At 41.7% G+C, this 21,233-nt stretch overlaps 1 protein-coding gene across 3 annotated transcripts; it reads right to left on the minus strand.

Annotated features, from left to right (window-relative positions):
• Positions 1–947: 947 nt before the first annotated feature.
• Positions 948–20,762, minus strand: pcdh12 (protocadherin 12). Of its 3 annotated transcripts, none has more exons than XM_030397159.1 (6): positions 20,710–20,762; positions 17,444–20,359; positions 13,215–13,300; positions 8,782–8,933; positions 3,713–3,877; positions 948–3,345 (listed from the first exon to the last, which is right to left on the minus strand). In XM_030397159.1, the coding sequence occupies exons 2-6, from the start codon at positions 20,303–20,305 to the stop codon at positions 3,086–3,088; spliced, it is 3,525 nt and encodes a 1,174-aa protein (XP_030253019.1). In that variant the 5' UTR covers positions 20,306–20,359; positions 20,710–20,762; the 3' UTR covers positions 948–3,085. The 3 variants fall into 3 exon arrangements, with proteins under 3 accessions (XP_030253019.1, XP_030253020.1, XP_030253021.1); XM_030397160.1 differs by having other exon boundaries at positions 20,706–20,756; XM_030397161.1 differs by having other exon boundaries at positions 13,215–13,297; positions 17,444–20,754.
• Positions 20,763–21,233: the final 471 nt, after the last annotated feature.

Genomic DNA, 21,233 nt, shown 5'->3' on the forward strand with positions numbered 1-21,233 from the left:
AACACAAACTATCCCTTTAATGTGAATTCTATACAACATGCGTTGTCCAACTGCCAATATGGTACATACGACACTCATAAATGTGTCTGTGGTTCACAGGAACATAAACTGAGAGCTCAGTACCATTCATGTTTAAAACTTGAAACGGGAACAAATCCCCACAGTTTCTTTCAGCTTCATTCGTCCACCATAGTGACGATCATTCTTCAAACTGAGAGCAGTTGTTCTTCTCCTTTCTTTGCATTGTAATTCATCAGTTACATTAGAGAAAACCATGATGCTTCCCAAAATACAACTGTAGCATCATTTATTTTCCTAAATCATGTTTTTTTTTTTTATTTTGCACTCAAGGGAAATAAATTATTTATTTTTAAGACTGGATTTTTGCTAAATAGCTCATTTCCTGCTGGTTGTTCCTGAAGCTGCCACCAGGTCGTGCTGTTGCTCATGTTTTAGTTGAATCTCTAAACAGTATGAGTGTAATGTGTCCCTAAAACACCAGATGGCGCTTTGCACAAGGGAAACATGTGAGCAGTTATCATCTACCTACCTTTCACACTCGCGAGAATCCTGTACCGCCTTACAGTTATTGTGTTGAGGTTCGGTTTCAACCATCCGTCATTTTAACCTTCACCAAAAAATATTCATCATCCCAAAACAAGCGGCTGACTTTGGGGAGACCAAAAGTTTGTTTGTTCCCACAGAAAGATGGCGATGAACCATAATGTGAGCAGATGTTTGCCTCTCTCTCACACACGCACACACACACACACGTGCACAAACCAACCAAACCTCTCTAACCTCCATCACACAGCAGAAGAGTAGGATACACACGCATACTATGTAGAAATCATAAAATGGGATGCTTTTCCAGTGAAGTTCTGAATGCTGTTTGAGTTTAGATGTCTACACTTAATAACTTGAAAACATGATGAACTCTTTATACATCCAGTTTTAACATGATACACACTTTTTATTGAAAACGTTACAAAACATGAAAATGTTTTCTTGACACAAATAGTTTCACATATTTCCTCAATAAAATAAGTTTTACACACGTTCTTGATACAAAAAAGTTTTAGAAAAGTTTTCTTGATACAAAAGGTTTTACAAAAGACTATTTACAAAGTGCTGTTCATCTGGTTTGTAATATACAGTAAAAAAAAAAAAAATGAAAATGCTACGAGTAAAGAGTAAGAGAACTTTGGATAGAAGTTACACCAATAATTTAACAAACAGCAAGGAGTTACTGCAACCTATATTCATTCAGTCGATATTCCCAAATCATCTTGAAAAAAGCGACAGTAACCTTAAAGATCACTTAGAGGAGGTGGTGAACAGGGGCGGTTCAGACTGAGCTGCTCTACTGTCAACAAACACTTTTTCTTCCCTGTATTCAGCTTGTTTCTGTTTAGTCTTGAGGAAAAACAAAAAGACAAAGAGACGTTTCCTTCTGGTCGCCGGCTTGCTTTCTGTTGGCCAAAGAACAAAAACTACCTCCCAGTTTATTATGTCCTGACACATCCGTCCTGAGTTAAGACGCAAAGTTTCACTGTTCCAAGTCAGAGACAACGAGAAAACCGGACATCTTTTCAACTTTCAGATTGACCATTAACATTAATTTCTCCTGCTGTTTAAAGATCTCACTGTCACTTCCTGTTTTCCTTCATATTGTCTCTTTTTCTTCACCTCACTTGACTTTCTGTGTAAATGTTCTCACACTAAATCTTCTGTCCAGTTTCTGTTCTCGTCTACAAACTTTTTAACTTTAGTGCTCCGTCCTCCACTCAATTTATTTCATTTACTGTTAATTAAACCTGCATTTAATTTATTGATGCTAAACATGAAACAAGTATTGTACTGGAGCACCATTTTAACAGGATCTGTCATTTTCAACACACATTCCAGTCACCAGAATAAAATGTTGGCATTTTTCTGCAAACCTCGGATATGTTCATATTTGTACGTCATCGTATCATATCAATATCTCAACAATGACTGTCATATTACATTCAGGTTAAATGCTCATGAGCAGACCATTATGTTTGGAGCTGAAGAGGATGGTGGTGGAGCTACAGTATAGCTAGGCAAGATGGGTTCCAAGCCAAAGACCACTGTTCAAGACTGTATCTCAACCTTTGTAAGAGTTAACCATTGGATATTTTTCATGAGATATTGGAACATTTCCAGTTGTGTTTGTGGCGACAAAACGTGGTACTTAAGTCGAAACATGATCTTTCCCTGAACCTTACGTGTAAAAATTGAATGTAATGAAACGTAAAGAAGTGTGACGTTTCAGCATGTCTGTATTTAAACAAATGTACATTGTCAACATTTGCTCTGCAGATCAGATAACTTGTATGTAGTTTCCCCTCTAAAATAAAATGTTGCCCTTTTAGCTAGCTGGGGTGCAATGAATACTGCAGCCTCTAGGGGCAGTGAAGAAACAAAGTCAGAGGAAAGATGCAAACAAGACCTCCTTGTGCTAAAGGACAACCGAGGACCAGCTGTCTCTTTGCTGAAGTTTATCTCCTGAGTGATCCGTTTGCATGAATGGCTATTCTGTATCCCTACAGAATAGTTTCTTTACAGTGGAGAATTTTAAGAAGAAATACATAAAGTTGCATGAGTTTGCATAAATCAATACTTCCTCAAGTCCTCTATTTCATCTCTCCATTCCTGAGTCTGGACATCGATGCCAGAATATTTATAAACCTCAATTCCCAAACGGCATCACGCCGCCTCTCCAGTCTTTAAGCCCAAATGTGTGAACAGGACCAGAACTACAAAAGCACCCACAACAGTCAGATTAGAGTGAATAGAATGAGCCAGACATCAGATTCATGTTCACTCTCAGTCCTCTTTGGAAGTGACACATCCTTTTATATTTAACCTCTCATTCTACAAAAAAAAAAGATTAATCATGGCAGTATTAACAGCTGCTGTCATATTTAATGATATGATATTTGATCATGTAATGCCTCTAAAATCCCAACATACTCCTCAAACACAGAGGCGTAGGAAACATTTCCCGATCTGAGCTACTAGTCAGCTCTTGGTCTTTTCCAGTGTTCACTTAACAAACTTATTGATAAAGTCCTGAGGTTGGAGCCACACCCAACCTCTTCTCTGCGTTCCCAGAGTTCCTTGGTACGTTGCCTGCGGCGGTCATGGCGGTGCCATCCAAGCCAAGCGAGCGGCGGTACGCTGCAGAGAGTCGGTACAGGACGTCAGGCCGTGGGCCGGGGTGGGCGTCAGCTTTCTGCGTCATCAGCATCTCGAACAGTGTGCTGACCTCAGACAGGAGGGCCCCGCCCAGTGGGCCATCCTTCTCTGGAGTTTTACCTGAGAGGAAAAGGTGGAGAGGGGCGGTGTCATTAACAGAAGTTCTACTTACTGCTACTACTACTACAAAACAGTAATTAATTAATCAATCAATCATTTCGAAACAGAGTTACCCAAAATTCACCAGTGACAGCTTCTAAAATGTTATTAATTGTTGCTTTTCTCATTCTTGACTATTAATGAATTTTACACAATTGTGATCTGGAAAATATGCAAACATTTCTCACGAAGAAAAGGCAGTTTGTTTTAAAGTGCTGAGATAAAGAGATAAAAAAAAGAAGCTATATTTGGTTAAAATAATTAAGTAGATTTATTTATTTGTATTTTTTAGACATCAACAAATGGCAGCAGTTTTTTTGTGTTATACCAAAGGTAGAGAAGGACGAGGAGTCCAGGGCATCGCGGGGAAGCAGCTCGCTGTCAGTGGATGGAGGCCCATTGGGGACAAAAACGTTGTCGTGGTAATCAGCTGTGAGGGGTAGAGAGAGTCTGGCCATCCACGCTGGATCGTTGACCTCCGAGAAGACATCATCTACAGAAAGAGATCCACGTAAGATGTTTGATTAGTCTATGGTTCATTTCAGGGCTGGATTCAAGTCCTTCTGCAGATCAATGAGTGAAGTCACAGGGAATGAACAATTAAGAGATTATCATTCATCATACAAAAGTGTCGAACAATCTTCGTTTCCAGCAAAAATTTGGATTTTAACACAGTAAATATTAAGATTTGAGCTGTTAGTGATTTCAGGCTCCTGCAGTTAAGATATCTTGACAAACCAGACTTTTGGTAATCTTTTGTTTGACATTTCCTCACTATCAGAATTAACTTTACAGTTTGAGCCCCCTTCCTACATCATGGATATGGATAGCTCATGTCACATATTTATTGTATCTTAAGATAAGCAAATAACTTATAAGTAGCAGCTGTAATTAAAAGATCATTGGCTGTTTCAAGTTCCTAAACGGTCAAATCTGGTGTAAATAAATAGCCCAGAGGTCAGCAGCCATATTAGGTAAGTCTCTTTCGCAGTTTAATTGTGTTTTACATTCAAATAGTGGCGTGAACAGGAGTTATGTGGTTTCTTATACATCGGTTGTGTGCGCAGAATCCAGGTGGTCAGGTCCAAACAAAATCTGGATACAAATGCACCTTGTAAACAACGAGCAAGTAAAGGATGAGCCCTGATCTTTAAGTCTTTAAAACAACAAAGGCCTCTATGAGTATTCATTCAGGCCAGAAGTAGCTGTTCTAGATTGGTTTCCCATTTTGTAAACTGAAATCTGAAGGGACTCATTTATAAAATCGCCAGACACTCCCATGATGGATATACCTTCAGCAGGAGTCGGGACAGATTAAAAGTAATCTCTTCTTTTAGCCTCTCTCTAACTGCTGGATGAGAATGTGGCAGGAAGAGAAGAAGGAAACGACACGGTGGTTTTATCTGGCAGCTGACAACAGGCTTTTCCTGCCATCCATGGCGTCCTGACACGCTCCCAACGTACGGCAAAACATCACGTCCACACCGACATTAACCCCCCCCCCCCCCCGGCATGTTCACTGCCTCCAGCCTGACATTCCTGTCAGTGTCAGAGGCGTAAACACCGGGTGTGTCCGGGTGAAAGCACACAAACCGAGTCTCTGAGTCACAAACAAACACGTCCAAGATGATTATATGATTATACGTCTATTTGCATTTATTCGTTTACTGTAAAACACACTCTCATTTAGTCGGTTCTTATCCTCATCACTTCCTGTTTATGTCCTGTCCTTCCTGGTTGTGCCTCGTTTATCTGCTCACACAACATGTTTGAGCTATTTTAGTTTCATCTGATCTAATTGAAACATGAAAGAGCCTCTCCCAGCATGGAGCTGGAATCAGCTCATGCATGTGGAGGATTACTTATGGAAGGTGAGAAGAGAGAAAACACAACATGTGATGAATGGAAAAACATTCAAAGGGGGACGAGCATAGAGGCCAATACAGCAGGTTAATATTCTCATTAATATACATTTTGTGAGAAATGAAAGAAAATGTCGAAAAAATGCCCAACAGTGTCAAAAAAAGATCTAACCCTTTCATCAAGATGGGCACCAAGAGTTAATGTTGCTCTGTAGTTTTTTGTAATCCTGCTGACAAACCAACCAAACAAAGTCAGCGATTACAGAAGTCACAACTTTACCTGAATAGCACCTCTCTGCAAAGAGATTTACAGTAAAATCCTATCATTTGAATAAATACGTAGGCTATTTAAACATTTTCCTGAAGAATGATACGTTTTCGAGGGATAAATTATTGATGACAGGATGAAACGATTGCCGAAGAACCAAAAAATGCCTCTCCAGGTTTAATAAATACACCGAAAGTCTTCCAGCTCTGGTTAGGGTTAATTTACCAGCTAAAAAAAATAAAACAATTTTAAAAAAAAGTTGCTGTTCTTGTAAAAATGCTCTTCAAATACGTAGGATTCCTTTATGCGAATTATGAACCTGTGTGGGTCAGTAAATAAAGGGAACTTTTAAATCTTTCAAATAAAATACAAAAAGGTGTTTGCATTTGGTCTGGGGCCCACCATTAACTTTCAGTTTTGGGCATCAAAGGGAAAAATTTGGAGCTCATTTAAAACCAGAGTAATTTAATGATGAATGTCAAATGTGAATGTACCAGCAACCATTAACTCAAACCACAGATTAATGAAATGGGGTCAAAGTTCAACACTGTGGGTCTCTCCAGTCAGCCCTCTGAAGAGCTGTGGTCTCCTTCATCTAACCACGACCAGATGCAGAGAGTTAACTTACTAACACACACATAGGCTTAACACACACACACACACACACACACACACACACACATACATATATTATTCACCCCGTGTGGCACAGACCGCCCCCAGAGTTAGGCCCCCTCCCCCTCTTTCCTCCTTTTGTTTTGGGCACTTTTTCACCAAAGATCCTCCCAACACTAAATGCTCCTGAAATTACTGAACACATCAAGTTTCAGCTGATCCTTCACAGATAAAAAAAAGTCTGCTGCTTTAATGTCTTTCCCTGCATTTAACCTGTAGGTTAAACCTGCCTTCCCCCCTTATTTTATCAGGAAAATCAAATTTGAACACATTTTTTTCTGGGCCACTCATTATTTTGCAAGGACTATGGGTGAGGATTAGAGCTTGACAGATAAATTCAAATCACAGACAGCTGCTTTAAAAAGCTCTCAAACCCTTCAAACTAGATTGTAATATCATTGTGAATGAAGAGAATATGTATTACACGTTAATGTGGTAAAACACCACCATCATGAATGCAACTGTAACATCTGAAGAAGAAAACACACATCCACATTCTCTTCAATAGAACCATAAACTATTCTCTCAACAGCTGTAACGCCACCTTCTCACCTGCACAAAGGAGCAGGTTTGTGTGTGTGTGTGTGTGTGTGTGTGTGATTCATCGTGACAATCCTCAAGGTGAAGCAGTTACAGTCAGAAAGAAAAAGTAAGGAACAAAGAGAGAGGAATGTGTTGCTGCGACGGCCTCATCAAGTCTGAGCTGTCACAGTGCTCTGGTGTGAGTTACACTGATAATACAGCCCCGCAGGCTGGACGTGAGTCAAGCATCACACACACCACAACACACTCCCACTCACTCTTTTTGTTCCTCTCTCTCCTTTCATAAAGTGACACTCACTCTACCATCATCAGGCGGTAAAAACCCCTCTTTACGCCCCAGGGCTCTGACCGCTACAATACCAGGAAGAAACTGTTTAACACACGCGCACATGCACATGCACATGCACACACACACACTCACACACGCACAGATACTCACAGACAATGTGGCCTACAAACCGAGCTGGCCTTTACATGGTGGAATTCCCAGCTAAACAAAAAGCCACCAGCATGTTTGATGACTGGCAGCTAAAACTTCTTAGTTAGACTTTGAAAAAGTGAAAGCCATGATTGAATGATTAAAATGAGTCCTACCTCACTGCACAACCCTCAGAGTGAGGCTGACTGGTAACAAATATTCCTTGCGCAGCTGCTGTAATTGGTAAAGGCTAACATGCTAATAACACAATGTGAGGACAAAAAGTTGGATTAATGGTTCAATATAGAAATTCTAACATGTTCATGTTGATGATAATGTCACTTAAGTATACTATTGAACAAAAACGTGCTAAATGCTACATGCTAATAACCCAACATGCTGACAACTTCAATATGTTTACATGCTAGTATGCTAGGTCTATCACTGTAACATTATAATAACAATGTCATCCTTATAAACAAATCAAACTAGCATATAACACTGACACACTAGTAATATTAGCATAATATTGCCAACATGCTAATAATCCTAACATGCAGCCTTAGCCCATATGCTAAAACCATGACTATGCTAATAACACTATCTGCTAATAACCCTTTGCAACACAAATATGACAACACTAACACTAAGCTGCTAATGTAGCAGACTTTTTTTTATCTATAAAAGGCTAACAACACGAGACGCCATCACGTCCAAGCTTAAAACCACTACATGCCTAAAACTTTAACATTCAACACTAAAAATGCTGAAAACACTCTCTGCTAATGACACTAACAAGCTAGTAACACTATCTGCGAATAAACCTTAAAAGCTAATAACAATGTTCTAATCAAAATAACTCAACTATAGCGTGCTATTATTACTGTCATGCTAATAACAACACATTAATACTAACATGCTATTAAAACTAAAGTATACTGAATAAACAAAGTTATCATGAAAACAATCATGCTAATGAGAGCTAACTTTAGCACAATAAAACCAACAAGATATCTCTGTTGGACTCTGAATAGTGTTCAGCATTGTTTCTATAAAGTGAGCTGCTGAAAATACAGTTGCTCTTTTAGAAAACTAAACTGATTCTAATGAGACGTTTTATAGTTTCAGTAGTTGAGTTTTGAGGAATTTTAAGCGTGAAAACATCCCATTTGAAGACAAAGAAAGAAAACATCTCTCAACAGTCTGAGTTGTAGTAAGAGACTCAGATGAATGGAGCGTGTGGGTGGATGTGGATGTAAAACCTGCCACTGTGTTATTTCCTGCTGTCTTCCTGTTTTCTACATTTGTCAGTATGTGTCCATTGTGAGTGACCAGTCTGTACGTTCTACAGGAGCCGAAGTTCAGCCGCTTTTGTCCCCATGAATCAAAGAGTTTCACCAGGAGGTCGCGGCTCAACTCGTTGACACCAGAAGACTTTACACAATCAAATACAGACAGTAAAGACAAACACTGTAGAGTCAGGCTGTACCAGAATTAGAAACGTTCCCAAAATTCGATTCCCTACTGACTGGAGGATCTCATTCACCATATCCCAAGAATTATTGTTGAGCAGCAGATGATATTGTTGCGCCTCGATCATTGTGTTACTGTTTGTGTTTATGTGTGCATACCTGCGTTGTTGAGCAGGTTGTTAAGCCCCTCCTCCAGCTGTGGGTCTATGGGCGACTCTCTTCCTGGTTCCCAGTCGACATCTCCAGCCTCGCTCTCACCGTGTCCGCTGTCTTTGGTGCTCTGCCAATCAGAGCAGTCCTGACCTCCATATCTGCACAGAACGCACAACTATCAGGTAACATCAGAGATGACACGTTTCTCCGACGAGCATGTCCAAAAACACTGAGAGGAATTTTATCTCAAGTGTTTCAGTCCAACTGAATAGGCACGTCTAGTTAAGTTGCATTCATCAGTTTGATTCAAAACAAATTCAGTTGAAAAGTTCATGTTTTTAGTCACACATTTAGAAAATCAACAAAAATAGAACAGTGAAGTCGAGTCAATTTTATTTGTAAAGCCCCAAATCACAAACCACTCTCTTACACCCTTTTTCATTGGACGCTTGATTTTCCAGCCTTGTTTATGATGACAGTAAACTGAAATTTATGATGGGAAGTTGAGACATCTCTCGCCATGTTTGAGGCAATAAAACCAGGTGCATCAAACAAAATGTCTGGACATCTCCAGCTTTGTTTGTGGCATCAGATACTGGACATTTCTGACGCAAAGTCAGAGCATTTCCAGCCGTGTTTTTCAACAAGATGTCGGAACATCTCCCCCTGCATTTGTGGCAGCAAAAAAACGGAGAGGGAGACCACGGGACAATATCCAGCCTAGCTTACAGCGACAAAAACCTGATCTTTTTCATGGGAGGTCAGAACATCTTGTGCTGTGTATTTGAAGCCGATACATGATCTTTTCCTAACCCCAACCTAAGTGGTTTTGTGCCTAAACCCTAACCAGAGCATCAGCAAAATGTTGCCACAACATACAATTGAAAATTGAACCTAAATGAAAGCAAAGTTTCACCGTGGCTGCAGAGACGTACATTGACAACATGTATTCTGTGGATTGGGCTGAAATTGAGAGACAAACATGGATATGATGACCCCTGAGCAGGCCTGTCCTTTCAGGAGCATGGTGGGCTGAGCTTGGTCGTCAGCTAAGTGGCAAGACACAAGGATACATCTATAAACTGGTGGCAGTCAGCCGCTCACTCTCTCCAGGAGTCCACCCTATTAAGTTATGTTGTATTCAGCTTGTCTGTGCCTTAGTTTTCTCCTAATTTATGTAAAATACACTTATTTTAGTTTCAACTCATGTGCATTCTCCCCTCCCTTGTCCAGCTCCGAGCTGGTTTATGACATGAACAAAGTCACCTGAACATTTGATTTATTCTTTCCCAAAGAGAAACGAAGAACATTAATCCTGATTTTTGAACCATTTTAAAACATACAGAACTGAACAGACAGACAGTGCTAGATCTCAAGATCAGACCAGAGGTCTGTCACAAGATAAGATGGTGATAAAATGCCTGAGGTATTAGGTGGCAAATCCATTGACACCCCCAACCCCAGCACACACACGCATTTAAACCTGAAGGGCCGCAGTATCTGAGTGTGTAGCTGCAGGCGAGCTCAGACAGGAAGTACCAGTGAGATAACGATGAGCTCACAGATGAGTTAGTCACTCAGAAGCAAACATATACAAACTCATGTTATTCAGGCACTGCGGATTAAAATCTTATCTGAGTGTGAGGTGAGGAGATGTGTCGACTTGTTTTCACCTCAACTTACTTCATGGCAACTTTCAAAAACCATGCTAATGTTCAAATAATGATTAGGAATCATGAACAAAACAAATCCTGATAATAAATCCTTTATCACTAACTTTCAAACACAAAGGAGCCTTTTCTAATCTGACATCCATATTATCTGGAAAAAAAGGTGTGTGTGTGTGTGTGTGTGTGTGTGTGTGCATTTGTGTGTGGTTTGCATTGAAACAGTGCCTTGTGTGTATCAAGGTGATGTCAGATCTAATCTCATCGCCAGGGTGCCGCTGAGGTAGCTGCTTCCTGTCAGAGACTCTGAATCATTCGAACAAAGCTGCCATAACTTGCCTGCACACACAGATAAACATACACAGACACACACACAAACTTCAATACTTCAGGGGTTGTGAGACACTCTTCCTGTGACACTGAGGACTTTTGTGTCCTGTTTGTCTGTTGCTGTTATTTCAGTCACAGCAGGTCAGTCGGTCAGAAACACGGACGAAGACGTTTACCAGCTACAACATCGGACTTTCACCGCATCAACAAAAGCAAAAGTCAAGAGCAGCTTTACTCTTACTTGGTCTCTGTTTTTACCCTGAATAAGAAAGATCTCGGGGCATTTTACTAAAGTGGGCCCCAAGCTCTGTTTTTGTATTGCTTTGACCGATGGCTGCTATCCTGACTGAGAATTTTGCTTCAGCCATATTGATTGTTTGTTTCTGGAACAGTGAACAGCACAAGGGAGGACAGAGGGGTTTAATTCAAATAAGGAAGATTAAGGATTATTGGTAGAAACTTTAAAGGAAAATTTCACTCAAAAATTTAAATTCAGTCATTTTGTCCTCATATGATGGAAAGTCAGGTGACATTTCGTACTCCCCAGACATTTCTGGAATGAATTGGTGTTGCAGCATTCTCCTACACAAGATATGAAATAGAAAATAGGAAAAAACTCAATAAAACATAAAATGGCTCCATGCAGCAAAGTCTATTGAAGCCCCAATATCCAAATTAATTTGAAAAGTTATTTATGTTATTTACACATTTTTTAAAGCGGAAAACTTCACTGTAGCTGCTAAGCTAAAAGTGTTAGCTCAGAAGTTGGTGAACGAGCTCGACTGCACTTAAATAAAGTACTTTAAGATCACTTTGGAACCACAGGGCTTCTGGACACTAGAATTATACCAGACAATCTGTATGGAGCCATGTTTTATATTTGTTTTAGTTGTTTGTCTCCAGCTTCTTCAGTTGTTTAGCAGCCAGAAAGGTTTGTGGACTATGAAACTTCACCTGACTTTCCTTCAGCATGGAGGGGGTAGATGATGACTGAATTTAAATACAAATTTCGTTTAACAGATGTAGCAGAACCATCACTGAGTCACTGCTTGTAATTTGGTGGTTCTGTCACAGATACCATAATAAAAATGAAAATGTTCTGCTCCATGTGCTTAAACTTTGTCTATCACAGCTATATAAAGGCAGTGGATATATGGTAAATGATGTTCATGGTGTCCAGGACCATGTTGAAAATGAGATGTTGCATCTCAAAGAATCTGCAGCCTCCAGTTTGGAGCGTGGTGCACCACAGTGACGTTATGTGCAAATGGCTGCTGAGTGATAGAATCACATGCAAATAACACGAGGCTGCTACAATATAACCACACACACGTCTGCATGAATCAGACCGGTTGCATATAACCAATCATTTGTGCAGACGTGTCTGATTTTACAAAAACAAACTAAACTGTCATGCAGAGCTAAACATCTGTGATTTCTTAAAATAGGCGGCATTCCCCTTTAATGTCTGTCTGTCCTGCTATCAGAGGCAGCCTGGTTTGATCAGAGAGCGCAGCAGTGATCACAGTTAGCCAGCTGGCTTCGAAACAATCCTCTGAGGATGAAGAGAGTGATGGAAAAGAGGAGGAAAGATACAACATCAAGATGTTCTGTTGTGAAGTCAAGCAGCAAGGTCAACAGAACAGACTGTGGTCAGGTGTAGTGACCTGTGTTAACGGCCTCATTATTACCACCTTGAAGATTAAGTTTTGCACTAAAGGGATACAAATATTGCATTGTTAAATGTTGCAATACAAAACATTTGAGTTTTGTCAAATTTTGCTAAAAAAAACTACATCACTTGTTGGCGGTGAAAACAGAAAAAAACCACAAACAGCCACAAAATAAACCCAGCGTCTCTGTTGTGTTTTCATTTTGAAAACCTCAGACTGAAACCCACACAAGAGACAGACAGTGGGAGGTCCCTCTCACCACATTATACATGAAGGTACAGTCAAATGAGATTACTTTTTACTGTATAGTAAATGACACGTAATCTAGAAAATTCCCAGTATTTGTGCCCTGCTGTTAACTTTATCTAAATGTTGAACGCAACACAATCTCTGGTTTATTTATTTAGTTATCAGATCAAACCCATGCATTAACAACTAAAAGACCTGTTTCAGTCCACGTGCTGTTTAGTATAACTTTCCACATACAGCCTTACAAACTATTAACATTTCTATGACATCATGCTGACATTTACTGGTATGTTTTAAATTATGTTGGGAACTGCTGTAATCTCAGTTTTTTGGGGGTGAGTTAATGGAAAATGACACTATGACAGGCTTTGTATCAAATACTCTTTTACTATCCACAGGAGGAGGAGCTTTTTGGTTTGACTTTGTTGTGGGTTTGTTGTGTCTGTTCTTCAGAGGAAGAAGATAGAGGGAGGAGTGGGAGGATGGAGGGATATATTGAGGATGAGGGAGTCTGACTGACCTGCGATGAGAGTATTTGTTCCCCCTGAAGTTTGGCCTCGGCTGCAGCTGACCCTGCCGGAGGAGGGAGAGGAGCTGGGAGATCTGCTGCAGGGAGGAAGGAGAAACAGAGAGAAGAGGAAGAATGATTTTCCACATAGTATAAAAACTTAATAATAAAGACTAAGTGATCAATCTTTTCATCAGCTGAACTGAAACCATGAAAATCGCCAAAATGAAATGTAAAGATCCAACATATGAGTGGTTTGAAGAATCAACTGATATTCCAACATTTACTCTGGTCACTTGGTTAACTAATGAGGCTTCTTGTGTAAAATACTCCAGCTGATCGTGATCACTCGACCAGTGAGTGTGTCCTAATGTAGTTTTAACTGCTGAACGGTGCATGCAGCTGATTTCAGCTCTGCTCAGGTAGAGAGTGAGTAAACATTTTCTACTTTTTTTCGCTTAGTTCGACAGTGTGAGAACTGAGCGGCTGCGTCTGTCTCACTGCTCATAGCTTTATGCTGACAGCTCTATTATACAGCGGATACACACTGCACACCAGGGAGGAAACACACACACACACACACACAGACATTGGTGAAGGTGTGTGTGTGTGTTGGCATTGCTAATATATGACTGTGTTTAAGCCATGACATTAGTGTGTTTTTGCAAGTGCATGCTGCTGTAGCTACAGGAAATGGCCTCTACGTAGAAGCCTATTCTTCTCTGGCCCGTTTCCTTCTAGGATGGGCTGCGAAATATGGACGAGTGAGGGAGCTCGGTGTGTGTGTGTGTGTGTGTGTGTGTGTGTGTGCGTGTGTGCATGTGTGTGTGTTGAGGTGGAGGTGAACTGTAAATCCCCCTCCTCGCAGGCGTCCAGCAGGCCTCTTCCTCTGCGACCTCGAGGGAGGAGAGAACCGCCTGAAAGCCATTGAGTGCCAACTGGGCCAGCTAGGAGGGTACAGGAGGAAAAGAGGGGGATTCTGGGTAAAAAGAAAAAGGCCTCTTCCTGTCTCTAATGGGATTCACGTGAGGATGTCGGACCTTGCCGAGCTCTTTGTTCTGTGTCTGCTGGGCGTTGGCAGCAACTTTTGCCCTCATTGACGCAGGTCTGTGTTTTAACCAAAGCAGCTTTGCAAGTGTTCAAACTGATGTTTCTGATGATTTATTAAGTATAACTGATACAGTTGAAATGGATTTTCTTCTTCTTTAAACAGCACCTGACAGTGATGACTGACTCCATCTATGTTTCAATCAAATTTCATGTTGATTGTAGTGGACCAAAGCTTTCTAAAGATGCCACATGTCATGCAAAATTTGGGCAAAATGTGTTTTGCAAACCGAAGCAAGTCCAAGAGGTTAGAAACTGAGCCTGACCCGAGCTCGACATGAGTTCTGTTTTTTAGGTCAGAACCCAACTCGAGCTCAATACAGTTAATGTGAGGTGAAGCACTGAATTTGTGTTACCCTTTCATGCAGTTGGTACCATGAATACAGCATGTCTGTTGAGCCTGATTACAGAGTAGATGACTGTGAAAAGGTTTTATGATTTAAAATTTAGAAAATAATCTATACATGTATTTTATTCCTATGGTTACAGATGTACTTGAGTTACATCCAGGCAGTAACTGCTGCTGTCCACTGACGTGATCAAGCCAAAACAGACCTGGATATAATTTCACATTTTTGTACGAATATGCCTGTAGGGTTCCATCGGGTCTCGATGGTATGGGTCAGATATTCATGCTTGAATAGAGTGCACAGCCAATCAATTATGGTTATGGTTCACTAAGCTTCCCTCTTCCATGAATGCAGAAGATCCCATTAGTTCAGTAGTCAGTTCAGTATTGCTTCACAGCAAAACAGAGCTGCAGCATTCTCCTTAACAACTGAAGCAGCTGGAGACTTCAGACGGGGTGCTGCTAAGCTAATAGTGGGGATTTCAGCTTAAGAAGAGTGCAAATAAGATCTTTCAAAAATCAATTTGAGATCTCAGGGCTTCTGGAGACTGCCACACATTATTATGCCACGTTTTTTTGTTTTTGTTGAAATCTACATTTTAAAAACATGTTCCCAGCTACTTCAGTTATTTAGGAGAATGCTACAATGAAACTGTCTTGCTCACCAGTATCACACATGCAAAAACTTTAAAACAACACAGCCAACCACAAATTTAACTACTTGATTAATAACACTATGTTATTTGCATTCACAGTGCCGTCCCACTTTGATGGTTTAATCCATGTACATTCAATATATGCAGCTGACAGGCGGTGCTCTGCTTCAGTATCCTACTCTGCTCTCTGAGCTGCTGTTTTTAGTCTGAGCTTTTTTGCTTTCCTCCAACAGCACCAGCACGGTAAAAGTGATTTTTGGGTAATTTGTAAGTGACAGAGCAGCGTGTCAAGGTGGTGTTAGTTTACACTACAAACACATCACAGCTTATTTTAGCCGTCCCGTCCATACCCTCCTCAGAGCCTGAGTGGAGTCCCCCTCCTCCTCCTCCTCTTTCACCTCCTCCTCCTGGTTTCAATATGAATCTGATATGTGATATTCAGTAAAAAGGCCTGTCAGAGTTTCTCGAGGGGGATTACTGTCTGTGACACATGAGCACCTGAATAAACTCACTGCTTTTTCTCTTCACAGTCATCCGTCAGCTAGGTATACCCCCCTACACACACACACACACACACACACACACACACACTTCTACCCGACTCTGGCCTTCAGGCTGTCTGAGTAAGTCATCACATATGAGGCTGAAAAAGCAGAGAGGCTGTTGGGAAAGTGTAAGGAATGCTGGTGTGTGTGTGTGTGTGTGTGTGTGTTTTGTGTTTGTGTGTGTTTGTTTGTTTGTGTTTGTGTTGTCTCTAATGGACTTTACTTCAGAATAATCTCAAAGCCTGTAGGGGGGATACTTAATCCAACTCTAAGCACATGTAAGCACATATTGAAATGAATATGATCAGTTTAAGATAGAGCTGTATTAGATTTAAACATTTGCCAGCAGCCATGCATTAGCCTTAATGGTGTAAAAAAATAAAAATACACAGAGGAGAATGTTAATATGAAGATATTAATCAAACACACATTAGACATTAGGGGAATCCTCAACTTGCAGTTGTTTTGCAGTTATTTTCTGCATTGAATGAGCTCAGTATTACGATAGAGAAATAAAGCAACCTGAGAAATAGGATGAAGATAATAGGGAATTCCTTGAAAGTCCTTAAAATTCAAATATCAAATTATTGTTAAATTGTTACAGTGTTTCTCTGAAAAGAGAAAAACACTTCTCGCTGTAAAAGTTTGGAACAACCATCCAAAAGATATGGTGTGGGCAGACAACTCTTTTTCAAAAGATGAGGTAAATTCTGATCAACAAAGGAAGATTTGAATTTCAATTGAAAATTATGAAGCGTACTTGTAACTATTTGCGAAAGTGATGTGATTTTAAATTTGAATATTGTGATTTTGCCTTTAATAGGCCGATGATTTGTCCGTTTTGAGTTGTAGTGTCTGGTGTGGTAGATCTATATCCTCTAGCTGGACATTTTCAGTGAATGACATCAATTAAATAAATAATATTTGTTGTCACATGACAAAGACATTCAAAGCTTGTTAGCATAGTTCCAATTATGCACTGTATTTGATTAAACTTTTTATGCATATGATGAAACATTTAAGAATGTCTCGCTGACCAAAACAATTTTACAATAAAACACTTAAAATAACTAAACCCTTCAGCTTTTTCTTCTGCTGAAATAAATCTAACAGAAATGCAAATCTGAGTTGATATACATGCTAACGCGGCTAACTCGGTGACACCCACTCGATGACACCCGCATTAATGCTAAATTACTTTAGCCCTTTCATGCAAAAGTTATTAAATCACAGAGTGACAAAAAAAAAGGAAAAACTGAAAAAACATTGGATTAAAGTATTTCATCACCCTTTTTGGTTGCAGAATAGTTTTTACCTGTCTGGTTTTCTGAGAATAAAAGGATTTAATAGTTGATCCAGGCATATTAAGTGCATGTCATCTCTCTGCAATTTCAAATGTATGATGCTTTCTCAACATAATAAAGACCTTCAAGGATAATAATCAGATGGAATTGTGGACAAGGTTTTGGAGATCTAGCACCTGGTGATAGCACCATGGCTTTCAAAAATCTGTCCACTGTGATGGAGGCCATGCATGAAAGGGTTACACAAAGTGAAAATAAGTTGAGAAGATACCAAACTCACCTGCACTTCCGGAGAAGCAGATGAAAGCTCTATGGAGTCTCCAAATGCAGCCATGGACAGGCGAACCAGGTTACGAAGCATCTGCCGATGTTCTGCATCGTGCCCCCCTCGTCCCTCCGAGGTCTTCGGTCTCCTGAGAGTTGCCTGAGATGTTGAACACTGCACTTCCTCCTTTTCCCCTTCAGCGCGAGTCTGGCGCTTCAAGGTGCTCGAATGTGACACTGAAGAGGATGATGAAGGGTTCCTGGATGGTTGAAGAGTCCGGTAGGACGTGGCAGGTGTCAGAGGCAAAGAGCCATCAAGTTCAATGTTTCCAGGTTTCCGAAGCGTTCTGCTGTGGTGGAGTTGAGACTGAGTAGCATCCCCTTCTGGGTAGCCTTGGGAATGGAAGCTTGTGTTCATGATTGATGGTGTTAACGTATACTGTCGCTCAGTTTGTAGATCCTCTGACGTCATTGGAGTCGAAGAAAGAGGCTGGGCTTCACTGTCATCTTCAGGAGGATCCTCTTTTCGCCCTCTAATGACGGGAATTAGCTGGATGTCTGACTTCCTGATGTTCTTCTGAGGGCGCCGTGGGTGGCGGGTGTATGTCGATTCCGCCTGTCTGCAGTTGTAAGCCCGGTTGTCCCGTTTCTCTGGGCGGCAGAACGTTGTCACCAAAGCAACAGCCAGCAGAAGCAGCAGGCAGGTGGCACCCAGGCAGATCGCCATCATCATGGTGAAGCTGAGCTGTCCGCGGTTACCTGGTGACGAATTCTTCAGGTGGTCCTTGAGATTGATGAAAGTCACCTCCAAAGTTGCCTTAGTGGCCAGGCTGGGACTGCCCATGTCAGACACAGCAATGTCGACCTTAAAGGTCTTCCCGATTAGCTCAGTAGCATTGGTGGTGTTAACAAACAGCTGACCTGTAGCCTCATCCAACCAGAACAATCCATAAGGGTTCCCGTCAGTGATGAGGTAGCTGAGTTGTCCACTCAGCCCCGAGTCGGGGTCTTCTGCTTTTATGGTGGATGCAAGGAATCCAACCTCTCTGACTGAGTGATTGATCGGCAAAGTGGTGGATGCCTCTCCCATGTCATTCCCAAGCTCGGTCACAATCTCCCCCCTGTCTGCATTGACAGGAACACTTAGAGACGCCACACCCTTTCTGGGTTTGGGCTCCTTGATGACTGGGTAGTTGTCGTTCACATCCTGGATGTCGATTTGCACTGTGGCCGTGCTGGTGAGAGGCGGATGACCCTGGTCAACGGCCTCTACAATGAAAGAGTAGGCATGGGAGTCCTCGTAGTCTAGTGGAAGCTTGACACTTATGATGCCGCTTGTTGGGTGAATGGAGAAAGACTCTGTGTCAGGTTCTACTTCATTGCCATTGCGTATGAAGTAGGACACTCTTCCGCTGAGCTCCAAGTCGACATCGGTGGCTTCTACTTTTAAAGCCTGGTAGCCTGCCAAGTTGTTCTCACTGAAGGATGCCTTATAGATGGAGGTGGAGAACACAGGGGCGTTGTCATTCTCATCCAGAACATGGACAGGCAAGTGTTTAATACAAGACAGTGGGGGATCTCCATAATCCTGGGCAAGGAGAGTGATGTTATAATGCATCACCTTCTCTCGATCCAGGCTGCCATTGGTGACAATCATGTAATTGTTGCCATGGATACGTTTAAGGCGGAAAGGGCCTGATCCTTGCTGAATTTGTGCTCTCACTTTGCCATTGTTTCCTGAATCTGCATCAGAGACCATCACCAGAGCAAGGAAGGTGTCTTCTTGGGCTCCTTCTAGCACAGTCGCCACTGGTGAGTTAGGTGGAGTCCAGGTCATGTGTATCCTTGGTGCATTATCGTTTACATCTCTAAGCTTGACGTGCAGTTTGCAGTGTGTGGGAATCGCATTCGGCCCGCGATCACGGGCCTGTATGATCACTTCATACGAGGTCTGCACCTCATAGTCCAGGGGAGCTAAGAGACTCACAGCTCCAGTTTTTGGATCCACAAAGAAGCGCCTCTGAACCTCCGGACGCGTGTGCTTACTGAGTGAATACTCCACCTCCCCATTCGCACCTTGGTCGGGGTCAGTAGCCTTGAGGTTGATGATGGTCGTCCCACGGGCTATGTCCTCTGGTAGCTCCACAGTGGGGGTGCTGTCCTCAAACATGGGGCTGTTGTCATTAGAGTCTTGAATATTAACACGGACTAATGTGCTGCCAGACCTGGGGGGGTTCCCTTTATCCCATGCCACCAGGGTGAGATCAAATGAGGCCTGAACCTCCCGGTCCAGTTCTTTGATCACCACCAGCTCTGCCTGTTTTGTCCCACCTGGAGCTACGGTCACATCCAGAGCAAAGTGTTGGTTGACCGACAGCGAGTAGGTCTGGAGGCCATTAGGTCCTGCATCAGGATCCACAGCCCGGTCCAAAGGGATTCGCATCCTGAGGCCAGCTGTCTCTGAGATCTCCACTTCCTGCACTGCGCTGGGGAAGCTGGGACTGTGATCATTCTGGTCCATCACCTCCACCCGAACCCGCAGGCAGTTCACAGCGCCACTCTTCCTGTAGAGGACGCTGAAGGCCAGCTCGCACAGGTCTGACCCCCGGCACAGCTCCTCCCTGTCCAGCCGGCCCTGGGTGGACACGATCCCATCTCGAGTGCTGACAGAGAAGGGAAGGACTTTTTCGTGCTCCACCACCTGGAAATCCTCAAAAGGACCACCTTCATCCCTCTGGCGGAGATCGTCCACCAAACGGCCGACCCGGGTGCCAGCAGGCTGCTCTTCCCAAACCCGGTACTGGACGGTTACTGATGATGGTTCAGAGGAGCGAGAGCCAGAGCAAAGACTCAGGAGCAGAAGCAGAGCCAGCAGCATAATGATGTGAAGTAATCTCCTGACTAGTAGCTAAACAGACATTTCTAAATGTCACTATAAAAGAAAAAGACACAATTTAAATAACTTTCAAACTGTGTTCTTTTGAAAGTTAAAAATATTAGTAAAGTACATTCCATTTATGTATCTGTAAGAAACATGATATAGAAAGATGATCAAATCCAATTTTTCTTCAAAATAATCTACAATTTCTTCTCACAAAACAAACAACCTCAACCAAAACCAGTGAAGAAAACTGTTGGTTTTGTAAAACAAATACCTAGAAAAGAAAAGGAAAAGAAAAAAATTCAATACAGGAGACAACTATAGCAACCTAAAATTAAGATATCATCCTCTCTGCTCATAAACCTCCAGCCTCTCTCTGCCTGCTGTTATTACTCACTCACACAGCTGCTGGCGTCCTGCCTCTCACTTCATCCTCAACTCAGGAAAGTTTTGCTCAACTGAGAAAGTTTGGATTTAGGTTTCCACATGCTAGCGGAGCCTCGGCCAATCCAAAGGGAGGAGGAGGGTCATATGCAAATATATCCAGACTCAACACAAAGAGAAAAGCCCTCCTGCCCTGAGGAGACTCGGCACAACTCTGGAGTGCTTTTAAAGAAACATGACACCGCCTTCTCTTCCCCTTTCTGTCTGCATAAAGTCATCATGACCTGCCATCTGAGCACTTAAAATCATTTGGAAAAATTGTGTTTCTTCAAATCCCAGAAGGAGCACAACGTATATTTACACTTCATCATAGTGATATATGATTCAGGCTTTTGCTCTGACAGCAGAAATACATATACAAAAAGGGCATCATCATAAATACAGTGACAGTTTCACAGCTGTCAGTCATCAGTAAACTTCTTTGTGAAAGTAGACAGACTTTTTTCCCCTCAGAGTATAAAGAGTAAATTATTATTGTGTA

The sequence above is a fragment of the Sparus aurata genome, chromosome 18 (assembly GCF_900880675.1).
Source record: "Sparus aurata chromosome 18, fSpaAur1.1, whole genome shotgun sequence".
In the NCBI taxonomy this organism is placed as follows: domain Eukaryota; kingdom Metazoa; phylum Chordata; class Actinopteri; order Spariformes; family Sparidae; genus Sparus; species Sparus aurata.

Bases quoted from the DNA above. Each gene is read 5' to 3' on its own strand.
- pcdh12 (XM_030397159.1), bottom strand. From the start codon at position 20,305: ATGCTGCTGGCTCTGCTTCTGCTCCTGAGTCTTTGCTCTGGCTCTCGC. The intron at 8,934-13,214 runs GTCAGTCAGACT...CGTTCTGTGCAG, and splicing joins AACAAATACTCTCATCGCAG to ATATGGAGGTCAGGACTGCT. The intron at 3,878-8,781 runs GTATGCACACAT...CTCTTTCTGTAG, and splicing joins CAACCTGCTCAACAACGCAG to ATGATGTCTTCTCGGAGGTC.